We start from the raw sequence: 25,559 nt of genomic DNA on the forward strand, positions 1-25,559 counted from the left end.
ATGTTTGGTTTCTTAAAAGAGGAGAAGTGAAGAATTTATCTTCCTTTCTCAGGGTATATTAACTTCTGAAATGTCTAAAAGAGAACTGGACTGTCAGCTGTCACTATAAATTACATTGAAGTTAATCCTGTAGAAGAGACTGAAGCCTGTTGAAACCTGCATAAGAGTGACACTGCTTGAATTTGTACTCTGGGTTATTATTGCAGTTGTAAACCTTTCATGCTAAGTGAGTTTCTGGTGTCCTTCTGTCCTGTTTCTGGCTAGATTTTTGTCAGAAAAGTATAAAGAGGAGGTGGCATGTCCTAAGGAGGTCTCATCATATAAACAGCTACCAGAAAATGAAAAGCAATATTCTCTTTTCATTGATGGTTCCAGCTGTATTGCAGGGACACATCAAAAAGGGAAAGCTGCTGTGTGGAGTCTGAGGTGGCAAATTGCAGAAGCTATTGAGAGACAAGGTGCATCAAGTCAGGTTGCAGAGCTGAAAGCCATCCAGCTGGCTTTAGCTCTCACTGAACAAGAGAAATGGCCAGCACTCTACCTCTACACTGACTTGAGGATGGTAGCAAATGGTCTGTTGGGGTGGCTTGACCAGTGGAAAGAGATAAATTGGCAGCACAAAGGTAAATGCATCACGGCTGCTGAACTGTGGAACGAGATCACTGCCTAAGTAGAGAGGTTGGCTGTAAAAGTATGTTGTGTAGATGCACACACACCCAAGAGCTGGCCTACTGAAGAGCACCTCAAGAATGGACAGGCAGATTGGGCTGCCAAGATTTTAAATGTCTTAGGTGGATCTGAACAGGCAACATGATAGTGAATTATTTCTGGTTCAGAGGGCCCATGACACTTCAGGTCATTAGGGAAAAGATGCCAGATACAGATGAGCTCATGATCAAGGGGTGGACTTAAACATGGACACTATTTCCCAGATGATCCATAACTGTGAAACATTCACTGCAATCAAGCAGGCCAAGCAGGTAAAGCCTCTGTGGTATGGTGGATGATGGTCCAAATATAAATATGGGGAGGCCTGGCAGATTGATTACATAGACTCCTGGGCCAGAGAGTACAGTATTGAGTGGATATCATATTCCATGTCATGCACCAGCCTCTGGGATAATTGAATTGGACAATGGACTGTTAAAAACCACACTGAAATCAATGGGTGGTTGGACCTTCAGACATTGGGATCTGCATTTAGGAAGATCATCTGGTTAGTCAACACCAGAGGCTCTACCAATCAAGCTGGCCCTGCCCAATCAAAATGTTCATGTACTGTAGGAGGGGAGAAAGGGATAAAGTCCCTGTTGTGCACATGAGATGTGTTAGGGATGTCAGTTTGGATTAGTCCTGTCTCAAGCAAAGGCAAACCCACCCATGGGATTCTTTTTGCTCCATGACCTTGGTGCACTCGGTGGGTGATGCAGAGGGATTGGGAAACACTATGTGTACGTTTAGGGGATTTGATTTTAGAGTGAGAACAGTCTAATGTTGAAGTATGTATGTAATGTTGGTTGCTGAATGACTCTGCCACTGTGTGCCATAACTACTATGGACAGTGAGTATGGACTGCTCCAGATACACCAATCATGAGCTTGTGATGCAGCTTGCAACCACCTAACAGCACACCAGCCCTCCTGCCCTGGAAGACATCTAGGACAGACAGAACCCACAGTCAAGGACTAAATGAATTCAACAGACATTTTGGAGGGACAGCCATTGACTATGATACCTGTGCTTGTGTGTGTGTGTGTGTGTGTGTGTGTGTATATGTGTATATATATATATATATATATATATATGTGTGTGTGTATATATATATATATATATTATATATAAGAGATTTATGTATATATTTGGAAGGTATATAATTTTGGCATGAGGTAGATGGTATAAAATAAGGGGTGAAAAATATCCTTGCTCCAGCCAGGACAGGATTAATTTTTGCAGGAGGGGACATAGCTAAACATGGGGGTTATTCTGTACCACCTCACATCATTGCTGGGAGTGAGGGAAAGGGAATCTCTTCCAGGGTGAATCACAGAATTAGAGAATATGCTGTATATTGGAAAGCACCCATGATGAGCATCAAGTCCAACACCTGGCCCTGTACAGGACTGTCCCCAAGAGTCACACCAAATGCTGAAAGCCTCCCTTCTTGGTTGGCATAGAGTGACTGAGGGAGTGGTTGGGTGTTATCTATTGTTTGGGGAGGTTTCTGTGCGAAATGTTAATTTCTTGTGCCCTCTCTTATTCGTATTGTTGCTGTTACTGTTTGTTGTCTTATCTTGTTGCTGTTTCCAGTAAAATCTTCTGATCTCAGTCTGTGAGATTTTGTGCCTCCAATTCTCTTCTTCAGTGGGCTGCAGGGAGAAGGGAAGGGAAAGGGGTGAGCAAATGAGCATCATGTGGTTTGGAGAGTCTCAGTAGGAGCACTAAACTGGGGAGTACCATACCCAAACCATGACAATCTCCCTCAACATTGCACTTCAATCCATGTATTTGGTATCTGCACTTCGCTGGCTTCCAAGTATTAGTATAAAGGTCACCCCGAAATTCTCCTCCTGATGGTAGAGTATAACTCCTAGATCTTTCTTTAGTACTTAGAATAACCTGTGGTGATACTCATAGCAAACCTCAGTGTCCTACAACCTTCCTCTGAATTGGAACATGAAAGAACAGTAAAGCCAAGCAGCATAGCTCAGGTCAGAATTTCTGTATGAACTCTCAAACTCTTACAGAATCACACAGAATCACAACATGGTTTGGAATGGAAGTGACCTTTGAAGACTGTTGCAAATTTTTCAACACAGTCAATTTTTACTGCATTCCACATGTGAAAACTGCAATATTCTTGTTTGTAGAGAAGCTATTTAGGCTATTCATGTGTAGATCCTAAAGTCGTGTGCAAGTGAGTTTGATGTAAAATAAATTCTGTCTTTTTAATGTGAGGTGTTGCTGTGGACGACTGATTGGAGAACACCCAGGAGCAGAATGCAGCTGGCCTGTTTATCAGGCTGGCTCACAGGGTGATGATGGAGAATGGTCTGTGCAAACACACACAAGGATGAGTCCAACAGATGCATTTGGTACAATCAATTTTCAAGATGGAGACCACACTTACCATGCCAAGGTAATAGGTGATGTGTTTATAAGTCTGACTTATTTTTAGAGTTGCAGCATAAGAAAGGCAAAAAGGATTTGGGTGAATATAGGAGTGATTGTCTTAAGAAGGGAGGGGAATCTAAAAGTAAGTCAGGTAAAATGTGTGTATATTTTTATGTTGAACTTCACCATGATTAAGGCTCTGTTATCTCTATTGCTCACAGATGCATTTTTGTGCTGTCATGTTAGGGCATTAAGACAGTTCTAATCCTTCAAATAATCAGGACATTAGTGCTTAGAACTTTGTAATGTGCTGCAGTTTCTTCTCTTGAAGTATTTAAAAAGTTTATTTTACCCATTATTATTCTTTCCAGTATATTAGACTTTCTTATGATAGCAATTTGGATCAGCTGTTGCACCTGATGGTTAAAGAATGGCAGATTGAGTTGCCAAAGCTGGTGATCTCTGTTCATGGAGGCATTCAAAATTTCAAGCTTCCCTCAAAGATCAAGCAGGTTTTCAGCAAAGGTCTGGTGAAGGCAGCTGAGTCTACAGGAGCATGGATAATTACAGAAGGCATCAACAGCGGTAATTATTTTTTCTTTATTTCAGTTTTCTTTTTTGTGTTTTTCCCTGCATAATAGTGTATACATTTAGGTCCAAATATAGTGAAATTGTTTAAAAATCAGCGAGATGTTAATACAAAATGAAACTGTTTTTATTCAAGGAACAATGCATAATTCAAGGAGTAAAATCATGTTCCTTTACTGTTAGCAGGCATTCTGAATATTCTAAATTTTTTAAAATTAAAGAGCAGAATATTCTGCTTGTAATAAAATACACTGTATATACCCTGAACTTATTTGCAGTCAATTATACTGCTTCGTCAAAATATTTAAGTTCTGAGGACTACAACTGGTCTTTTTAAAAACAGTTTTCAAAGCTAAATTTAACTTGTCTTTTATAATTGAGAAAGTTTTGAATTAGGATAATCAATTATTTAGCCTATTAGTATCTGAAAATCCCTTTAGACAACTCTCAAAAACTCAGAGGTGTCAATAAGCTGTGGAATTGAGTTTTACTTATTTAGATGTTATTCAATCTGGTGATCTTACAGGAGAACTCTCCTGTTCATTTATGTAACTAATGAAGTTTTATGGATGTAAAAAGCACCATTAGTAACATGTAAGAGTATTATTAATTAGAAATATGTGCTGAGTTTGAAGTAGTGGCATATTACATCTGAGCTCTGAAGTTTACATAAAATATACAATGTATACAATGTGGATGGGATGTTCTGGTTTTGATTAAAAATTTGTTTTGGTTTTGATTAAAACATAACCACAGTATAAATTAAGTGATAGGAAACCATTCTTGGTGTCCTGTAGCAGATCTCTGAATATAGAAGAAAAATTATGATTTGGTTGTCTGTTTAGGAGTGTCCAGGCATGTTGGGGATGCACTGAAAGGCCGTACCTCACCACACCTGAGAAAGATCTGTGCTATTGGGATTCCTCCATGGGGTATCATTGAGAACCAGAGGGACCTCATTGGAAAAGATGTGAGTTGGATACATTCTAATGATAAATGCATTCATGTTCATAGTATGTTAGAGTTTTCTTGCACACCTGATTTTCTTCTTGATTCACTGGTTTGATATTTTTTCTATATAATAGAGGCTTTGATTTTACTCAGGAATAGAATTTTGTGGCATATTAAGACATCATTAAGGTATTTTGCTTTTTGTTGATAAAGAAATAGTTTTAAAATACTTCTCTTCTGACAGAATATTGCCATTCCTTTTTAAAATTTTGTAATTATTTAGGCAACTCTCTTGTGGTTATAAATTATGTATTTCTATATTAAGATTCAGAATGAACAGTCAGGTTAGGGGTGCACACGAGTAGGCTGTTAATATGTGTATTATTTTATTCACAATCTATGTCATATTCACAAATGATAACTTTTTGTGAGGGCACAATCTACTTAACTGTCTAAAAGCACTTAAAAATAAGGTGAAATGTTCCTGATAAATGTTAGCTTTTTAGTGGGAATACAACCCAGGGAAGCTATGCCGTGGTTTTTCAGCTGTTGCAAGGAGTGTCAGGCAGTGACTCTAAGGATTTCAAATCTAATCAGAAATGTTGTCTGAGGTATTAATTGTGGGTTTATTGATGTTAAAAAGCAAATGCTAAGGATCAAATGTTTGAGTAGAGCAAAAACTGTGATGGAGGATTTCAGGCAGTAGCACTGTGGTGAAGAAATACATACCAGCGAGGTATCATAAATGGTGGTATTTTTGGTTTTGTTGGTTTCTTTTAGGACCTTTTTATTTTGGTTTTCTCAGGTAGTTTGCCTGTACCAGACTCTGGGTAACCCACTCAGCAAGCTGAGTACCCTCAACAGCATGCATTCTCATTTTCTAATGGCAGATGATGGGACAGTAGGCAAGTATGGGAATGAAATGATGCTCAGGAGGAACTTGGAGAAGTACATATCACTTCAAAAAATACACACAAGTAAGTATTGCTGTGGCCAGCTTTATTACAGAAAAACCTGTCATAAAATTGGTAGGCACTTGACATTTCATGTTACATGTTGCACACCTTGATTTGAGGTCAAATGTTATTAATTGCATGTGTCTTGAACTCTGGAAGTCAGGAAAATGAAAAGGACAGCATTTTTATAAAGCATTTGGATGAACTCTCATAGTGGTTTGTCAGTTGTAGAGACACAGTTGTAGAGACACATCTAAAGGACACAGATTATTTTACACTAAAAGTGTTGAGCATTTGCTCACTTCACAGTTTTTTGTGGTCTCTATTTCACCACTAGATGCTTTCCCAGCATTTTGCGAGGTGGAAAGATTGTTACATTCAGTGGAACTCAAGTTCTTTTTACCCTGTTGACCACTTTTTTCAACATCTCTCTTCAGTATTTCAAGCCTGGGACCTCCTCAGGCACAGCAACAAAGACTGGTTGCAAAAGTCATGCCTTTAGCCAATGTTTGAGAGATTGCATAACTTCCCCTGTTCATTTGTAGAGAAACTGAGTTATGGTAAAGAAATAATTAAATAAACACATTAAACAGACAATTGTTTACTTTTATGCACTAGATTGTGCAAATTATTTGTGGAAGTTCACTCTTAACTAGTCATTCAAATCTTGAGGTGTGTTAAAAGGCATTAGCATTGTGATGTTGATGTCGCTTCCTTTATCTACTCACATTACAGAATTGACAAACTTAGAAACTAATCCAATTTTTAACATGTTCATATATACAGCTTCTTCCTCAGACTTTTATATTTTCTTAATGTGAGCTTTTGCAAGTCAGGCTTTCTATTATATTTTAATTTCTATTGCAATGCACTTGTGTCCCGGGTTAATGATAAAACTCTCTCTCCTCCGAGAGCGAAGGGCCCCGACACCCCCTCCCCCACCCACAACAGAACCTCTTAGATGGAAGTGAAGAAAAAAACTATTTATTTGACAAAACCACGCAGAGTGCCCTGCAAGGCACAGGGGAAGGGGAAAACCAAGGTGAAAAGGAGTTATTCAACCTGATTAAAAAGTCCTTGTCTCAGACACAGCCCCTCTCCTCCTCGCCCCCCCCGGGGCCGGGTGGAGCTCCCTGGGGAGCTCTGCTGTCCTCTGGCCCTCCTGGGTCTCCGGGTAGCAAAGCAGATCGAAGAGAAGGGGTCCAAACGAGGAAAAAGAAAAAATGGTCAAAAAAACGGGAACAGAGCTCACTCCGACCCCCGTCCAGCACGCAGTCTCTGCCGGGCGAATAATCCTCCCCTGGAGCGAGGTTTGGGGAAAATGTTTTCAAAACAACCCGCGTTTCTATCTTCGGCTGGGTGTAGTTAAAGAGACAGGACCACACATTTTTTCTTTCTTGGGCATATAAGCCAACGATAGGGGATAAAGGATTATCATAACATCAATCCAAGACAACTTGAAATCAATCTCTGTTTTTTGAAAAACCCACCTTGGTAGTGTAACTCTTGAAAGAGTCTCTGAAGAAATATCTGATTACTTTTCTATGTGTGTAGGTAAATAAATGGATATTGCACACATTTCAAATGCCCTTGTATGTACAACTGTCACAAAGAGAAGAAGGATATTCAGAAGGAGGGCTTTTCTTCCCAGTGCTTACAGCCTTTTCAATAGTTTTTCATGGTCTTTTTGATCTGTGAAAGTCTTCAAAGGTGTAAGTCAAATTAGAGATGGTGAAAGGTCGATTTCCTCTCCATCGAACCATGTATAAGTATTTATTTCCAGATATTTTGATTTTTTTATGTGACTGAGATCTGTTTGTAACTGGTAGGTGTGTTTTGAAACAGGAATGGGCCAAGGTGTACCCATAGTGGGGCTGGTGGTGGAGGGAGGCCCCAGTGTGATCCTGATGGTGTGGGAGTACGTGAGAGCCAGCCCAGCTGTGCCCGTGGTGGTCTATGAGGGCACTGGCAGAGCTGCAGATCTCCTGGCCTTTACCCACAAACACACGGGTGACACTGGGTGAGTAGTGCCACAAAGCTCCTCCTTGGTCTGTCATGTTGGCAGGGACCTGGAAACATCTCTCTCAAAACTGCTGAGGTAATTTCTAATGCTTCTAGCAATGATGCCACTGCGGTCGTTTGCCAGCTTTACCTTATGTGATGAGAGAATGGAGTTTCTTTCTTCCCTGACTCAAACTAGTGCTGAAATAATTATTCTGCCAAATTTACTGTAGCTTTTTTCAAGAGGAGAAATTGCATATAGCTATTTGAATTATAAAATTTCTCATCTTTGGTGAGAGACACTCTTGGATGACCCACAGAGTATTTGCTATTGTTTCAACTCAGCCATGTCTCCAGCTATCAAGATTCTGTATGTGGGCTTGGATTTGGGTTGAACAAAACTTTTGAGATTAGAGCTGGGGTTACAGCTCTAAGGCTGTAACCTTACAGCTTCAGGCTCTTACAGTAGCCTTAGGAGGAATACTAGGTTTCCTCATCTTTGGCTTTGTTTTACTCAGTGATAGCCCAGATTTGCCATCTTTGTCTAGCTGTAACTCTATGTCACCACCAGGGTAGTTTCAGCTGCAGGGTCTATTGAACCTACCCAGGTAGGTTCCAAAGTCAAAGAGCTTTTTAGAAAAAGAAAAAGATTTTTAAAGAGGTGCCCTGGGTTCACTCCTATTTAAGAAAATGAACAATTTAATAAATTTTATATCCTAATTATTTTTTTACTGTCTTTTCTGAATATAGTTTTAGATAGGTGGTATTTGCCCCTGCTGTGTTGCTTGAGAACTTTATTCTTCACTTTCTTTTTTCCCCATATTTATGATACAAATAAAAAAAAAAAAACCCTCCATTTCAAAAGAAAAGGAAAATATGAATGAGAAGGTTAACAGAAACATAAATAAGAGGAAAAAAATGGGAGAGATATGAAGCCTAATGAACAAATAGCGAGGAATTTCATTTTTTTTCTTATATAATTATTGAAAAAAGAAAAATCACTTCCAGTGATTTGAACTCTATGTTCACAGAAAATCCTTTGAAAATTGCTAACTTACTCATGCGCTGTATTTCCAAGAGTAAATATGTACACCAGAACTAATGTATATGTAATTAATGATTTATGTTATGGGATGACTTTGCTTTGTGTTGAAAGAAGGATTAAATCAACAGAGAAGTAGGAAAAAAGGAGATTTCTCCTATGTATTCTACATATTCTCCTTTTCTGAATTTTTGTTTGGGTGGGTAAGCAGTATGTAAAATGCAATTGTCATTGATTGGATGTCTGTTTTCCAGGGATCTGTGCCCTCAGGTGAAGGAGGAGGTCTTACTGATGATTCAAAACACATTTAGTTTGGAACAGAAACAGTCCAGTCATCTACTGCATGTTTTGATGGAATGCATGAAACACAGAGAGTCTGTGAGTAGGGTTCAGGTGCTGAGTTTAGGAAGTCTTCATTTCCTGTTACCCTTTTTGCTTTTTCTCTGGTGGATTGCCATGTGCACAGGAGTTATACCTGATATAAAGATAACACAAAGGTGTCTGTGCCAAGTTCTATATTGAGTAGCTCTACAGAGCCTGTTAATGTCTCACATTTCAGTGTTTGTTTATGAGATGAGAACCTTCTAATCTTAGCCAAAGACAAAATATCTTACTTTTCACAAGAAAGATCAAGTAATTCCTATTTTTTCTTTTCTAATAGAGTCTTATTTGTAATTCAAAAAGGTTTCCTTCCACTCTTGTGCTTACAAGACAATTGTGCTAGAACTTGTCTCTGGAGCACCACTAATGACTATAAATCCTCTCCCTCCACCTGCTGGCCATGCTGCTTTTGATGAGCCCAAGACAGAATTGGCTGTCTAGGCTGCCAGTGCACATTGCAGCTCATGTTGAGCTTTTCTTTAACCAACACCCCCAGTTTTTTCTCCCTAGGGTTACTCTCAATCCTTTCTCTGCCCAGCCTTTATTAATTCTTGGGAATGCCCTGACCCAGGTACAGATCTTTGCTCTTGGTCTTGTTGTTGAGCTTCTTGGGGTCTGCACAGGCCTACATTTCAAACCTGTCAAGGTCCCTCTGCATGGCATGTCTTCCCTCTGGAGTATCAGCACCACTCAGCTTTGTGCCATCCACAAAACTGCTGCATGTGTGTTCAATCCCAATATCCATGTCCCCAACAAACACTTTCAGTAATACTGGTTCCCATACCAACCCTTGAGGGACACCACTTGCCACTGCTCACCACTCAACATTAAGCTACTGACCACAACTTTTGAGTATGACCATCCAACCAATTCCTTATGATGGAGTGGTCCACTAATCAAATCCATTTTGATCCAGTTTAGAGACAAGGATGCTGTGTGTCAAATGCTTTACACAAGTGCAGGTAGATGACATCTGTTGCTCTGCTCTTACCCTCCAATGCTGTAACCCTGGCATAGATAGCCACCAGATTTGTCAGGTATGATTTGCACTTGAGTAAACCATATTGGCTGTCACCAATTACATTATTTCTCATGTGCCTTCTTTTCCAGTAGGATCTGCTTCAGGATTGTGCTGAAGCTGATTGGCCTGTAGATTCCAAAGTCTTTCTTTTTCGCCTTTTTGAAAATGATAGTTACATCTCCCCTTTTTCAGTTGCTTCGCCAGTCTGTCACAACTTTTCAAATATGATGGAGTACCAAGTGCATATGCAAGTAACGATAATTATAACAATGATTGTCAAAGTGGAAACTACCCAACACATTTTTAGTATTTTCTGTTTTACTTTATTGCCTGTTTTGTAGTTGAAAACTGAGTGAATATCAACCATGTTGCATTTTTACATTTCTCAGCTTTAAAGATTAATCAAAAGGAAACAGACTCATGTAGATTTGTGCAGTAGGTTTGTTCCAGTTTGCCTGGGATCCCATTGTGTTAAAAACAATAATGGCACACTTTCTGTCTGAAACAAAGGGAAATTATGTCTGGACCCTTGCTGTTGTTTGTGTTGAAATGTGTGTGATTTAATCTACCACAGCCCATACCAAGAAGAAATAACTACAGACTTCTCTGCCTCACCTCAAATAGTATACTTCTGCAATTCTAACAGATAACCGTATTTGATGCGGAGTCAGAGGACGAGCAGGACATTGATTTGGCAATTCTGACAGCACTCTTGAAAGGTACTGAAAAATATGACTTGTTTTTATCTGACAGACAGCCTCACTGATTTACCTTTTCAAAGTAAGGGAGTAACATCACCATGTGGAAACTGATAGATCCTTTACCTGTTTCCCAGGTACACATATGTCTGCTTCAGATCAGCTAGATTTGGCATTGGCCTGGAACCAGCTAGATATTGCCAAGAAACACATACTTGTTTATGGACAGCACTGGAAGGTACTATTGTCTGTTATTTTTCCCTGCATCTTTACATTTTATTTTGCTGACTAATTTTCCATTATTTGCGTTGGTCAAGTTCTAATTAAGGAGTAGTTTGAAGACTGGACACAGCCTTCTGTAATCTGCTTTGATTTTGGAGGGGCATTATCCTTCAAATTGTAAAGTATCCAACTGCACAGTACATCAGATCATATTTGTTTTTCCAGAGAAAAGATGATACCTAAAATTCCTTGTTAGTTTTGCTGTGAGATTTTCCAAGTAGTTTCAGTGGTACTTCTGGATATGTATTCTTCAAGCCTGTGTTGAGAATCATTGGTGGTTAGGGACATTTCACTGTAGCCTAGGATACTCTTTTCTCCAAAGATACAGACTCCAAAGGGGTGTTGCATCTATTTTCCTAGCTCTAGAGAGAAATACAGAAATCCCAGTATAAATCACCAGGTAAAAAGAAGTCACATAATTATTTAAATTATTGTTTCTTATGAATAGCTGCAATGATGGAGTTATGATCCAATTATAAGACATGTCTGTGCTCAATTTAAGGTGTAAATGAGACCGTATGCTGAAGTCAATAGCAGAGACTTTATTTAACAGTAAATGTGAGGTATGGGGAGGAGGGAGAGAAAGAGAGTGAGAAAGAGTGGGTAAACAAAAGCCACCACCACGTGGATTCCCCTGGTGTCCTGCTGGTCCTTCTTCACCCTGGTCTTCAGTGGTGAGGGTCCCTGAGTTGTCCTTCTGGATGTACCACCTTTATACCCTTTAAGTCCTAGGTATTCCCAGGATGGGCCATTCCCATATGGGAAAGGACATTCCCATAACTTGTGTTGGCATGTGGATAAGCACTTGCTTCCTTTCTCATGGTTTGCCACAGTAGGAATTTTTGTCCAGATGCTAACCAAACTTCTAACTTCCATTAGGCCTGGAATTAGCTCTTACCCACGGTGCAGCCTGGGTTTATCCCAGGTTCTGTTATGGTGATGGGGACAATGTTTTGAGACAACCAGCTGCATTCTTTAAGTCCTCATAGAAGGCAAGCCATGATTTAGACCTGCATTACCTATGTGTGTGTGAAAGAACATACAGTAGAAATAAAATCAATTAATTAAATTTAAATTGTGGTTTTCAAGTTTTCAGTTGGAATCCAGTATTTAAGTATAACTCTCCCTGGGTTTTTATGCACATAAGATTTTTGTAGATGACAAATATAAAACTCTGTGCCTTAATACATTATTCCCATTTGTTATATGAGTTAATATTTTCTTCAAGAAATAATATGTGATGTTCCCAGAAGTACCTTTTACATCCCTACTAGGGATGACAAGGTTGACTTTTTTCAGTCCCAAATGTGTTTTCTTCTTTAAAATGCAAATTTTGAAAAATGGACAGTTGTATATATATATATATTTGAGGGGCCATAGCCAGTTGTTTGCCACATCAAGAGACATGAATTTTTTTACCACCAGTTCATATTTTTCTGTAGTGCATAAGGCTGAATGTATGGAGGGCTATGCCTGGGATGTCTGCAATTAAACATCTATGAATTAAAGAGCAGATATGAGGAAAAATTTATTCATAATAAGTGTTATCAACCATTGGAACAGGCTGTTTAGGGATATGGTCAAATCAGCCGAGGAACTATTTAAAAGACATGTAGCTGTGACACTTAGGGACAGGATTTAGTGGTGGAATTGTCAGTGCTAGGTTTTCTGATTGACTTGATGATCTTAAGATCTTTTCCAAACTAAATGGTTCTATGATTCTGCATGTGTGGGAAATAATGAATAACATTTTCCTGATCCCCACCTCTTTGACACAGAAGAATTTAGTGAACTATTGGGTGGTTCAACCTCTTTACTCCTGGTTTCTCCAAGGTGATTTTCTATTCAATTTTTCCATATTTTTGACAATATTTTCTGCTCTTCTGTGTTCTTGAATTTTCAGGTGTAAAAGTCATCTTTAGGGATAAGTAGATCAGCACTCAATGTTTTCATTTAGATATTTAGGGAAATACTAGTGTTTTACAGGTTGTTCTCTATTAACCTAAGGATAAATCCTAACAGACTGTAGGCCATTTTCATGTATTTCTAACATATCCAGATTATATTAATGCTTGCAGAAGATAGGTCCACTACAACTTTTTTCTGATTGCCGAAATCCTGGTACAGCTCTGATGTCAGTCTACAAAATGACAACCTTTATTCCACTTATTCTACTGTATTTTTTCATGTTGTTATTGTTGTACTTTTGTTCTATTTGTTCTTAAAGTTTTAAGTGTATTGATGTGCCTTACATTGACAACTTGTTTTTGGTTTTTTTTTTTAATTGGTTGACAACTTGTTTTTTTTTTTTTTTTTTTTTAATTGGCTTATTTTGTATCTGCTGTCTTCCATGCTGCTGTCTAAGGGGCTGATTTCAGCTGTACTTCAGTTCTCTGGGAACTCTTAGGTGAATACCACAGGGTCCTGAAAATTTACCACTACCACTTGGTATATGACTTCCATAGTCTCCTCTACGGACACTTCAATTTGACTCATATTTGTCTGCCATAAAGAACAATATTGATAAAGGACTTTCCCAGCCTGTTCTGTAGTGAGCAGTAAGGCAACAAATTAGTTTGCTATGTCTGCAATAGCTTTGAGTGTTTCTTTTATACCTTGGTCATCCTCTGGCCTTACAGATCCACTGGCAGTCCCCCATCCACTACTCCCTCTGCTCTGCTTCTGATATGCTTAAAAAAAATCAATGTATCTCTTCATATCTATTTCAGTACAGTTGTGCAGCACTGATTTGAGTGAAAAGCCATTGTCAAAAACAAAAATGTTCTCCCCTTCAAACAAGATTTAATGATCTCATAATGAACAAGCCTCACATCCCTTGCTGCTTTTCCAAGGAAAAATTAGAATGACATAGACTCCTGAATGTTTTTCTTTTCTAAGCAGGGGAAAAAATAACAAATAACAACTATTTTCTTCTTGAATTGAAAAGAAAAAAAAAAAAGAGAAAAGAAAAGGTACAAGGTTTTAAAGCTTGCCTTTAACTTAGTTACTTTCTTAATTAACATGAAGCAGCCCTCTGACTGTCGGGTACTGCCAGATCTGTAATTGTCAGAGGTTACAGCTTCTGCAGTGTTTTTGTGGTTGTGTGTTCAAATTTTGAGTTATGTATTTAAGAAGCAGTTTTTAGATGATTGTCTGTGGTGTCTTATAATATTTTTGTTTATTTGTTTCAAGGAAACACACACAATTATGCACATATTGTGGCCATTTTTTTTACAACTCTAGACTTAGAAGTTCAGAAGGTAAAGGTTATAACCAGTTGTGACTATATTTCTGCTTAAATGTCAACTCTGTCTCAAATAGATTTTATACCAAAGTAAAGTTAGCTACCAAAGGGCTGCTAACCTCTTCAGACACACTGACAGCTCAAGGACAGTTAGAGGAAAGTTGATACAGGAATGGCCAGTCACTCTCAGATATTTCTGGAAGAAAAGCCAATAATTCAGGATCAGTGCATAAGACTTCTTTTAAAGTATAAGAATTCTTTAGCATTTATTGGTCATCTTTTAACACGATTTCTGTCAAACCTCAATATGTACATGGAATGTACTATTTTCAAGTTAGCATGGGCACCTGCCCCACTAGTGTGCCAGCCTCCTCATTCTGGTCACCCCACATACATGTATGCATTTCCTGTGCATACATGTTCTGTAGAAAAACTTTATATGGATTCATATAAACCTCATATGTCTAATCCTTTCCCATTTTGCATGTATAAGCTCTGCTGAGCTCTGTTCCAATGTCATGAGTCGAGTGCTTTCGCCATTTGGACACTTCATGTAGGTAGATTTCTGCTTCATGCTTCCTTTGAGAGAGTTTATTCTAACACATATTCTCTCTCATGTTTGAAAAAAGTTTGCTTTAAAGAACTTGCAGTTATATAGAGATATCTCTACAGCACCCTGAAACAGCTTTTGTCATATGTCAAAAAAAAAAAAAAAAGGCTTCCCTCTGTCCCCTGCATTATCATATGTTAGATTCTGAAGTGAATTAAAGAATAGTGAATGTATTATCACAATCCGGTTGTAAAGTTACATTAGTAGAAGTCTCAGCGGATGTTGGGTTTATGAAAGCTCTCTTTTACTTCTACTCTGTTGGCTTTTTACACAGGTGTTTCCTCCAGCATATATTTTTTTGGTACTTGCACATAAAATATACATAGAGACAAGTCATTGTTGTGGAGAGATTACTAGCTCCAGGAGTGTTTTATTTATTTCCAGAAGTAATTTTCTAATATTTTCCTTCAACTCTGTCCATCTGGAGGTTGGTGCCTTGGAACAGGCAATGCTGGATGCTTTAGTCATGGATCGTGTGGATTTTGTGAAACTGTTGATAGAACATGGAGTGAACATGCACCGCTTCCTTACCATATCTCGTTTGGAAGAACTCTACAATACAGTGAGTATTTGAAATCCCAGTGTGCACTTTGGAAATGAAAGCCTGGAAACAATACTGTTTTACTTAAGAGATCTGACAGTAAGGCCACATTTTTTATGAAGGATTTTTGGAAAAAAAAAAGGAAATATTAGTGGATTTTGATAAGTTTTGATTGTAATGTGGGGGTTTGGGAATGGTGTACCAGCTTGTTATTTAAAATTCAGTGTCATGAACCAGACTGAGTACTCATTGGCAGCTCATGAGAAATACGTTTAGATTTTATTGTGGTATGTAACACATGCTTACCTTGCATGCTGTTTAGACCAACTTCTTTCTAAAATGTGTCAAGATTTAACATCGTAGAGGTGATGCAGATTGGTGTTGAAATAGTTTTGGAAAGATTTGCGGGTAGACTTTGAGTGGGTAGTTTGAATCACAGTATCTTATTCTTTAGATTTTTTAGCCACTTTCTTATACTGTATTGGTTTTCTAGTGTAGATTGACATGTTTGTTTACTGTCTTTTCTATTCACACCACAGAAACAAGGACCATCAAATCTACTTTTACACCATCTAGTTCGAGATGTGAAACAGGTAATAGACATAGGAAAGGCTGGGGACAAAAATGGTGCATTAGAACTTCAGTGTCTACTGGCAAGCTCTATTACATAATACAGGGGAATTCTTAGTAAAAGAAGTGATGGCTTCATCACTACAGTCCTGTATCTGCTAAATGGTTTTATCTTCATTGCACTGACCCTCATAGCAATTAATCAGCATACTGCTACTGAGGCTCCCAAAAGTCCTGTACCTTAATTTCAGAGCCCAAAAAAAGAGTAGTTCATGCAGCTCAGACTCTCTTTCTCACATTACTAAATTGACATTTTGAAGAGATTGTATGAAAGACTTAATGAATTAGTGCAGAAATTATGCTCATTGCTTTAAGGTTTCCTATTTTCCCCCTAAAGTTAAAGAAGTCTTTTCTTGTTAGAGCAGTAACAAAGAGATACCATGACAAGAGACAGTATTTATTGCCTGGGAGAACAGAAGGTGGCAGTGGATGACTACTGCATGGAGCAATGCTTTTATTAGCAATTTAGTAGCAGCCTGGTTATTCAGACGCATCATTAATTTATTTCACAGTTCTGTTATCTATTGTACCTTGCAGCACTGCTTAGCCAGGAAGGGATGTGCTGTTCTTTATGCATCTAAATGTCAGTGCAGATTCCCAGATCCAAATCTAGACTAATTGGCTAATTCTTTCCAGGGTGTGATTGCTAAGATAAAATGAAATGGTAAGTCTGACTGTTTACAGAGTTCTGTTGGATTTGTTGTATGATTTTGTTATTGTATGTGACTTTCATGTCAATCCCATTTATGGTTCTTCAGATAGATGTAGGGTATCCTGGTCTCCATAAAAAAACTATTTCCTGTGTTTTTCCATACTGATGAATATATTCAAGATCTAATTTATATTACAGAGATGGAAGACCTATATGTTGAAAGGTCTAAATCTTAAACCACTAAACTTTTCCAGGCTGAGAAATCTCTCTTCCTCACTGAAGTGATTGATATGACCCCGTGCCTAAAATCCATAAATATATATGTTGGTATATATCTCAGGACATTTTGGGAAAACCTAGTGTGTGTTCTAAAGACAAGCTTTTTGGCATTTGATACACAGTAATGGAATTGATGTTAAAAAATGTCTGCACAATTTCAAAACTTTCTATGCCATTGTGTAAGCTAAACTCACTTGGGACCTGTGAACAGGTCTAAATGCTGAAAAGCCTTTTTCACACAAGTTTCTGTAAGTACACATAAGTGCTCTGTGAATGGGTTGTGCGATTGCAATCTGATTAAATTTGGTGAAACAGTAGCTGGGATAGTCAACACAGCGATGTGACCATGGATTTCAGAATATTTTCTCTGTTACTGTGACCAGCTTTGATGCTGCTTCGTTTGAATGAAGATACATTGCAGTCTGCTCTGATAACACAAAATACGGGGATTAGTGCAGAGAGGTGTCTGCAAGGATAGGTAGTCAGAACTACTTGTTTAACTCTCAGTGGCAGACACAACAAATTATTCTGAGACGTGCTTTTGCCCCAGAGTGCTCAGCATGTTGTTGCCTTCTGTAAGCCAGGGCTGAGTGGCCTGAGCTGATTGTACTCATGAAATCTATTGAAAAAACACCCTCAGTCCAATGAAGAAAAAGACTTTTCACAGTCTGAAAGGCATACACTGCTAGGGATACATAACATCTCTGATCCCAGTTATATGCAGACCCATTTTTCACTTCAAGGAGCTGCAGTTTAAGGTTTTACCAATAATTTTTAAAATCTGCTTGGAAGATAATGTGTTATTCACAGAATTTGTCACAAACCTTGGAAGGACAGTGGAGGTAAGCTGGACGATAATGCTTTAAACAGGGGTGGTAAAAAGGTAGAGTTACTGCATCTCCTGCTGTTGTCCCACTTGGCAAGACAGCCTTGAGACCCAATGTGAGATTTCCAGTCTCTAAGAATTACTCTGCAACATTAAATACATTCTTCAACTACTTCTTCAATTTTAATTAATCAGAGTGCTTAATCATACCATGCTAATTTTCTGTTGTTATGAGAAGATTTTATCAGTGTCTCTGCCACTGGTACTTGTCCTGAAGGACTGTTACCCTCACTGTTGGATGCAGCTGGCCTTGTGAACATTGCAATATATGTGCCTATGCAATGTGGGTGCAGTGAGCTGCAGACATCACATTTTTCCCTCTTTCCTTGGGGAGTTCCATATGCATAATGAGTGTGTACAATTTCCTGACAGATGCAGCAGCTCTCAATTGCAAACTTTTCCAGATTTTCCCTTACAATGGGAGGGCTATGACATGGTTGAATGTTGCATATGAAATCATCATGAAATGTTTGTGACTTTTGGTATTTCAGAATAGCCTTTCTTTGGATTACAAGATATCACTGATTGACATAGGTCTTGTGATAGAGTACCTCCTTGGTGAAGCTTATCGGAGCAGCTACACAAGGAAGCATTTCCGAACTCTCTACAATGATCTGTACAGAAAACACAAGGTACCTTCTTTCAAATTACTATCACTGGTCACCAAGAAAAGCCAAAATGTGACACCTGAACATAGTTCAGGTTGCCATCATGGTTTGTCTGAAGACCATAATTTAAATGTATGCCATGCTTGCCTGTTTGAGAATTGTGGAGAGGTTGCAAATAAAGAGACAAATCTCCAAGACTGCTGGTGATTGTTAAACTATCTATTAGTTCAGTAAATTTACCTTTGTGTCTGGTATTTGGGTGGTGTTTTGTCTGTCATCCATCAATAAGGAATGACAAGATTGTGCCAACTATCATTTTCCCTATTTTGAAACAGTTCCCTGTTTCCTTTCTTGCAACTTTCTTGCATCATGGAAATACTGAATTCCACATGCCTGGAATTAGACTTAGGGCATGTCAGCATTCTACCTGGTGGTTTTCCAAAATCAGTGACTTAAAAGCAGCCTAAATTAGCTGAATGTCATTCCCAACATCACAGAAGGAGCAGATTTACTGCATAAGAATGATCTCCAGTTTTTGGAGTAGAACTGGACTTTAAAGTACATCCATATGTTAAAAAACAAAGAACAAAACCCTCTCAACCTCATGAATTGTTTCCATGACTAAGAGAAGAACCTCGTAATGATCGGGGAAAAGGAGAAGAAATTATGAAACCTGTTACTTGGAGCAAATGGAGACAGAGAGGCAGAGCTTCCTCTGTGTCACTGATAACATTGTTAACACAATGCTTAAAAAATATATTTGAGCAGTTGTAACCCTTTTCGCTGTTTCCTCATGAAATATGACCTTAACAGGGATAGGTGATAATAATCACATAACTAGGAATTGTTGGGAAGAGCATTAATGATTCAGCTGTTAACATTCTTCCCTCTTAGCCAACACGGAATAAAATTTACTGAGATTCTAGGTATGCCATCCGTCAGAGGAAATGATCAGCAAAAAGTTCAGACATTTCTGTCTTTCAAACAGCTTAGGGCACATTTTATAAAGGACAGGACTCAGAAGAGATTCTATCTGTTTCAACCCTGTTGTTGCAATTCATGGATGCTATTTGGAAAATCAGTATTTTGAATTCAGAGATTAAGAAAAAAATATACAAATTTAACTGAGATGAGAAACAGGCTGTTTTTTTCCTTAATGGTATAAGCTCCAGTGGTAGTTATGGTGATTGCTGACTCATTAGTTTTTTAATTACATCAGTTTATACCTGCACTATCACAGTCAGAAAGTACCAGCAAACTTTATATCTAATTTGCATTTCTCTCTTTGTCTTTTATGGTTTGCCTTTGGACCTAGAGAGTGGTCTCCAGCTTGCCTCAAAGCCTGTCTCATTCCTTTCATCAGAGTAATCAAATGGATAGTGGAATGGCATCTGCTGAAAGTACTTTGCATTCTCAGTTCTTCAGAACTGCACAGCCTTACAAATACAAGGTAATTTAATTGCTTATTCTAGACTTTGCTTAGGACATATCAGGCTGATAATAATTTTATTGACAAATTTTAGACATGTACTGGCCAGGCTGTTAGTTTTCATAATTCCACTTGAATTTCAACAGAATCAATTTTTTACTGCTCATGAAGTACAAGTCTTGCAATTTTAATAGTGAAATCAAGCTCAGACTCCTGTGATAGTTTATTAACTTCCTTCCATTAGTTGCCACGGGCTATAGTTCACTGAAATGTAGTATCACCAAATTTCTGAGTATCAAGCATATATGAAAACTCTTCTTATTTGGAAGAGATATAGAAGTTCTCTGACTTTCCTAATGCTTTCTCATTATTGCTTATTAAAGTGCTAGAGTAAGCCTTTAAGAAGATGTACATTTTGAATATTTTGAATATGGGGACATAGTATTTTCTTTTAAAGAAAGAATGACAAAAGAGCAAAGATTGGCATTCATATCTATCTGTCATCTATCTATCTATCTATCTAGCTATCATCTATTTATCTATCTATCTATCTATCTATCATCTATCTATCTATCATCTATCTATCTATCTATCTGTCTGTCTAACTATCTATCTGACAGACCAAACATGAAGCAGAAAGAATTTAGATGGCTGTGTTGGAAATAGAGACAAAATTACAATACTGAAGCTTCGTCACTTATATCAGTAAGATTCTTTTTCTGTACCTATCACCGAGAAGTGTCCAGATATGAGTGTTTAGAAAGTTAACATTACAGGTGCAGCAGACAGCAAAAATCATCTTTAAGTATCTATGGTGCATGTTTCAGTCTACTGCTTGCTTTTTCTTCTACCATGATACACGTATGAAAAAGAGAGTAAAAGCAGGTTCTTGGTGTCATAGAGTGTGCAGACTGCCCAACACTATGGAAATGGAAGTTATGAAAGGCATGGATGCAGAGCAAGAAGTATTTTTCCTCCATTAATGTTATCAGATTCTTAGCACTGGTAATCTGAACGTGATCGTAGCTATGGTTTATGACTTATATGTATATAGCAATCAAATAGCTTGCTACTTGCAATTCAGATTTGTGTTCAGTTTTATTTTCAAGAATCTGAACCTCAACCACTCACTGGGTTTTTCTTTTTTTTTCTTTTTTTTTTTTTTTCAAATTTATAGGAAAGATCCAGTGCTTTCCCAAAGCATAAGAAGAAATCAAAAGAGGATATAAACTGCATGGAGAATTATGAGTCAACTGGCTTCATCTATCCTTATAATGACCTCCTGGTTTGGGCAGTATTAATGAAAAGGCAGAAGATGGCAATGTTCTTCTGGCAGCATGGAGAGGAAGCCATGGTCAAAGCTGTTGTGGCTTGTAAACTCTACAGGGCAATGGCACGAGAAGCTAAGCAGAGCAACATGGTGGATGACACTTTAGAAGAACTCAAGAAGTATTCAGAGTAGGAGTTCTCCCTTCATTTCAGTTAAAATTCTGCAGTGCTGAGACTTGATAGATACTGTCCTAATCCCCTAAGAGTTAGTAAAGTTAGTGGTGCCATGGATTATGTAATATAAATAAAAGACATTCAGATACTCATTATTGATATTATATAATGGATCTCTGTACGAGTGTGTAGTGTGGTGGAGAGTTAAAGAAAAGCTATTTGCATGTTACCTAGATGCAGATTTGAAAATATAGGTGAATAATGTATAGCTCATTATCTGCTAAATGGTCAAGAGAAAGGCTGAGATTCCCCTTGCAGCTTCCCTTCCAGTTCAATTTGTTAAAAAGCTGAATGGTACATAGGTGTTGGACTCTTCAAATCTGCAACAAGCAGTAAAGAGCAAACCAAAATCAGTGCTCAAATCCTGCTCTGTGTAAGACTAAGTGGAAAGTGAAATAACTGATCAGCTGAAAAGGGAAGTAGAGCAAAAATTTTGAGTTTGTAATTTCCAGTTAGTGTTTTCTGGTAATTTTTTCTGTTAGTAATATATTTTCTGCTTTGTAGATTCCCTGCTTAAGATTCAGGTACAATAAAATGTACTTTGTTCTTTTGTATGCAGCTCCAAATCTTAATTTGAATGAGGGTATGTACCTTCCTTGAAGAGTCTTCTCTGCAGAGATGTTTTAAAGTCAGTCCAAAAGAAGAGACTTTTGCAACTGGCTACAATGCTTGCCCACAATGGTGATGAATCTGTTCTTGAAGCAAATACAAAGAACGTTGTATTTGTAGAGTCCATTTTGATCACTGAGTGAGATTAGGAACAAAACAAATAAAAAACTACAAAACAGGATGGTACTAAACCTTGTGATTAGGACTAAATATTTAGGTTTACTCCCCAAATTGTATTGCCTTAGGTATATTGATAAAGCAATGAGAAAAATGAGAGAAGGCATGCTTACCGAGATTGATAGCTGAACTTTAATTGTCAGAGTATGCACAGCAACCTCTTTTCAGCAGTAATTCTGAGTTTGGACTGATCTCTGTTGTATTATCTGTTAATTCCTTTCTGCTTTAGAGAATTTGGGCAGCTTGCCTTAGATGTGCTGGACAAAGCATTCAGACAAAATGAGCAGATGGCCATGAAGCTGCTGACCTATGAACTGAAGAACTGGAGCAACTCCACTTGCCTGAAGCTGGCCGTGTCTGTGGGGCTGCGGCCGTTCGTGTCCCACACGTGCACACAGATGCTGCTGACCGACATGTGGATGGGACGCCTCAAGATGAGGAAGAACTCTTGGTTTAAGGTACCAGCAGCTGGGTTTTTTGAGAATTTAGGTGCTCTTTAGATGCTTTATATATGAATTTTGGGTTATGGACATAGCTAGTGCAGCTTCAATGCGTGCTTAACATGTATTGGAATGTGCACATCTGGGAAATGAGAGGGAGGGAAAACAGAACTTTCTTCTGCTTTATTTCTTTGCAAAAGCATCTGTAGGATGACATTAGGAGGAAGGATTTTTTTGTTGCTCTTTGCATTCTCTCAGCACTTTTCAGCTCCTCCTCACCTGCTCTTGCTTCCCCACATTGCCTGTTCCCTGGCAGAGCTGCTGGTGGGAAGGTTGTTTTCCAGACACAGGCAGCAGTATTGAAAACATCTCCAGATACCACCACATCCTTCAAAGACACAAAACAGCCAAGACCAACACACTTCTTCAGAGGCTGGACTGTGATACAGATTCCCAGCACCCATGACTCCTTCCCTGGCCAGTGGAAAGGCACTGGATTTGTGCTGGGACCAGGTGTGGCTGACTGTGGCATCAGGTCTATGCTATCACTGCTTAATTAATCTCATGTCTCTCTTTTAGGTCATTATGAGTATTCTCCTGCCTCCCACCATCCTGATGCTGGAGTTTAAAAGCAAGGCAGAAATGTCTCATGTGCCTCAGTCTCAGGACTTCCACCAGTTATGGTATCACGGAGAGCAGAACCCAATCAGCTCCAAAGATACTTTGGTTAGTCTGTGATGATCAGTCATTCGTGCTTCAGAGTCTGTTTGTTTGTCACAGTGCATTTCTGAGGAGTGAAAAGATGTCCATCAGGTGGAATGAAAATGTTGGAGCTCAGTTCTTAAGAAGTATGGGTTAGATCCCTAGTTTGGATATGGACTTAAGTGAATTTAGTTCAAGTCACTTAATCTGTCCTGGATGTCACTTCTGTACTGACCATAAGGAGATGGTCAGTACCCCTCCTCACACAAATATATTGAGGTTACACTTGGCTGTCAGTTCACAGGTCTTTTGGAGCACAAAGTCTATTAAAACTGCAGATAAATACCTATGTAATCTTGTATAGCAAATAATCTAAGAAAGATTTCATATCATACACAAAATCACAACTATAAAACTCACTTCAGGTTGCCCAGGCAAGCTGTCCAAAGCAGGGAAAGAGAACTGAAGCATTATGGGTCCCATTCTTTCCAACTCACCCCTTCATCCCATTCTGCCTGGCCAGAAGCCAATGCCCTGCATCTCAGTCACAGCCTATCCTTATCTTGGTGGCCATTCTTCTCTCTTAATCTCTCCCTTGTGGTTTTGTTCCCTGGATTACATCAGAGACCTTCCAGAGGTCTAGCACCTCTTCCTTTTTGAAGAACAGCATGCCTTCTGCCTTCCTTGAGCTTAGCAGAAATGCCATTTAAAGCACAAGCAAAGCACTGTACATTTGGTTTAGGCATCTTAACCATGCTGAAACATGCTGCGGAAACATGTGATTGCACAAAAGCCCTTCTTAGGCTTGTTGGTGGGCAGTCTTCAGCATAGGTGAGGTGATTTCTTTGTCTTTTAAAGATCTGAATTTTCCCAGATTTTTGCTAAACCTCCCTTCTCATTCTCCAGCATGCATTACTTGAGCTGAAAATTTCCAAAAGTTTTCTGAGCTAGACATGAGCAGACATGGAGAATTTCTATCCAGAAGAGTAAGTTTTGGTGAGGTGAAAACATGATGGTCAAGTGAGAACTGTCAAGCAACATTTTTTTGCTGAGCTTAACTTACAGCAGAAAAACATTGTAGATTGCTTGGGAAGTTCTCAGTTAACTCTCAATCTGTGTACAGTAAAAGAGGGCAGATTTTTGAGGGCTTTTGCAGCAGCATGGTAGACCTGTCATTGTCACCCTTAGTGTGGTGTAATGTGGTGCAATGTGAGGGGAAATCTCTCAGGTGCAAAAGATGCTTAAAGCAATTATCTCCTGCAGTTCCTGTCTAACACAGTTCAGAAATGATTGCTATAGGATTAGGTAATAGCTGTGATGCAGAGGACAGGCCAATTGTAATTATTTGCAGCAGGGTCACCCCTGCAACGTGGCAGGAGGAAGCAGAATGTGTGTAAGCACTTTTCTTCTCTGCCTCAGGTAGGGCTGCTCCTTTCCTGCACTAGCAGTAAGCTTAATTTTGACTTTATCTATTACTCTTTAGCAAAAGTCCAGGCTACTGATTGTCCTTGCATAGTCTTAGGCAAAATACCATAGAAAAATATCCGGACAGTGTAGCTGTGCCATATAGAACATCTTTCATGCAGTACATGTTAATTATTGCAAATGAGATGGTTGTAACCAGACAAAAGTAAGGTACAATAATGGTTTGCATAGTCACAACAAAGTTTGGACATTTGTGTCTGTCTTCCCTTCAAAACAACACTACCTTTGCAATGATAGACCATAATTTCTTACTTTTAAAATGATGTTTTCTTTTAAAGAAGGGTTATGATGTGGAAAAGGGTGTTCAGAAGTCTGATGAAAGCCAAGTAGATGGACAAGGAAACCTGCCGGGCACTAGAAAAATCTATGAATTCTACAATGCACCAATTGTCAAGTTTTGGTTTCACACGGTTAGTCATCATTCTAGAACTTGGATTGACAAAGCCTTCCTTTGATCCTTCAAATGACACTTAATCTTGCTTTTACTTTTTCTAGCATGGATTTGCAGTTACTTAGTGGTGGGTGTAGATGGGTATATATTTGAATATTTCTCTGAAAATTAAGGCTAAATACTATCTGCTTAAATCATGCAACTGAACTAAAAATACCCCAAAATGCAAAAACCCCGGAAGAAAAATTATAAGAAACTAAATAAAAGCTTAAGTACAGGTTTTACAGTGGTTGGTTGCAAATGTTGAGATAGATTTGAAGGTGGCCTTATGAACCTTTAATA

At 38.5% G+C, this 25,559-nt stretch overlaps 1 protein-coding gene across 2 annotated transcripts in view; it reads left to right on the plus strand.

Annotated features, from left to right (window-relative positions):
• The window catches only part of TRPM6 (transient receptor potential cation channel subfamily M member 6), a 91,744-nt gene that overhangs the window by 26,022 nt on the left and 40,163 nt on the right, over positions 1 to 25,559 (plus strand). Inside the window, exons 5-20 of one of the 2 annotated variants that reach the window (XM_085042157.1) lie at positions 2,956 to 3,136; positions 3,483 to 3,696; positions 4,545 to 4,669; positions 5,456 to 5,627; positions 7,452 to 7,626; positions 8,904 to 9,027; positions 10,698 to 10,770; positions 10,887 to 10,987; positions 15,313 to 15,447; positions 15,966 to 16,019; positions 18,365 to 18,505; positions 19,797 to 19,931; positions 21,088 to 21,368; positions 22,429 to 22,657; positions 23,219 to 23,365; positions 25,105 to 25,236. In XM_085042157.1, the coding sequence (XP_084898283.1) occupies positions 2,956 to 3,136; positions 3,483 to 3,696; positions 4,545 to 4,669; positions 5,456 to 5,627; positions 7,452 to 7,626; positions 8,904 to 9,027; positions 10,698 to 10,770; positions 10,887 to 10,987; positions 15,313 to 15,447; positions 15,966 to 16,019; positions 18,365 to 18,505; positions 19,797 to 19,931; positions 21,088 to 21,368; positions 22,429 to 22,657; positions 23,219 to 23,365; positions 25,105 to 25,236 (2,419 nt within the window). The remainder of the gene's footprint in view (positions 1 to 2,955; positions 3,137 to 3,482; positions 3,697 to 4,544; positions 4,670 to 5,455; positions 5,628 to 7,451; positions 7,627 to 8,903; positions 9,028 to 10,697; positions 10,771 to 10,886; positions 10,988 to 15,312; positions 15,448 to 15,965; positions 16,020 to 18,364; positions 18,506 to 19,796; positions 19,932 to 21,087; positions 21,369 to 22,428; positions 22,658 to 23,218; positions 23,366 to 25,104; positions 25,237 to 25,559) is intronic. The other variant, XM_085042158.1, reaches the window with a different exon arrangement.

Source organism: Lichenostomus cassidix, chromosome Z (assembly GCF_008360975.1).
Source record: "Lichenostomus cassidix isolate B80296 chromosome Z, HeHo_3.0, whole genome shotgun sequence".
Taxonomy (NCBI): Eukaryota; Metazoa; Chordata; class Aves; order Passeriformes; family Meliphagidae; genus Lichenostomus; species Lichenostomus cassidix.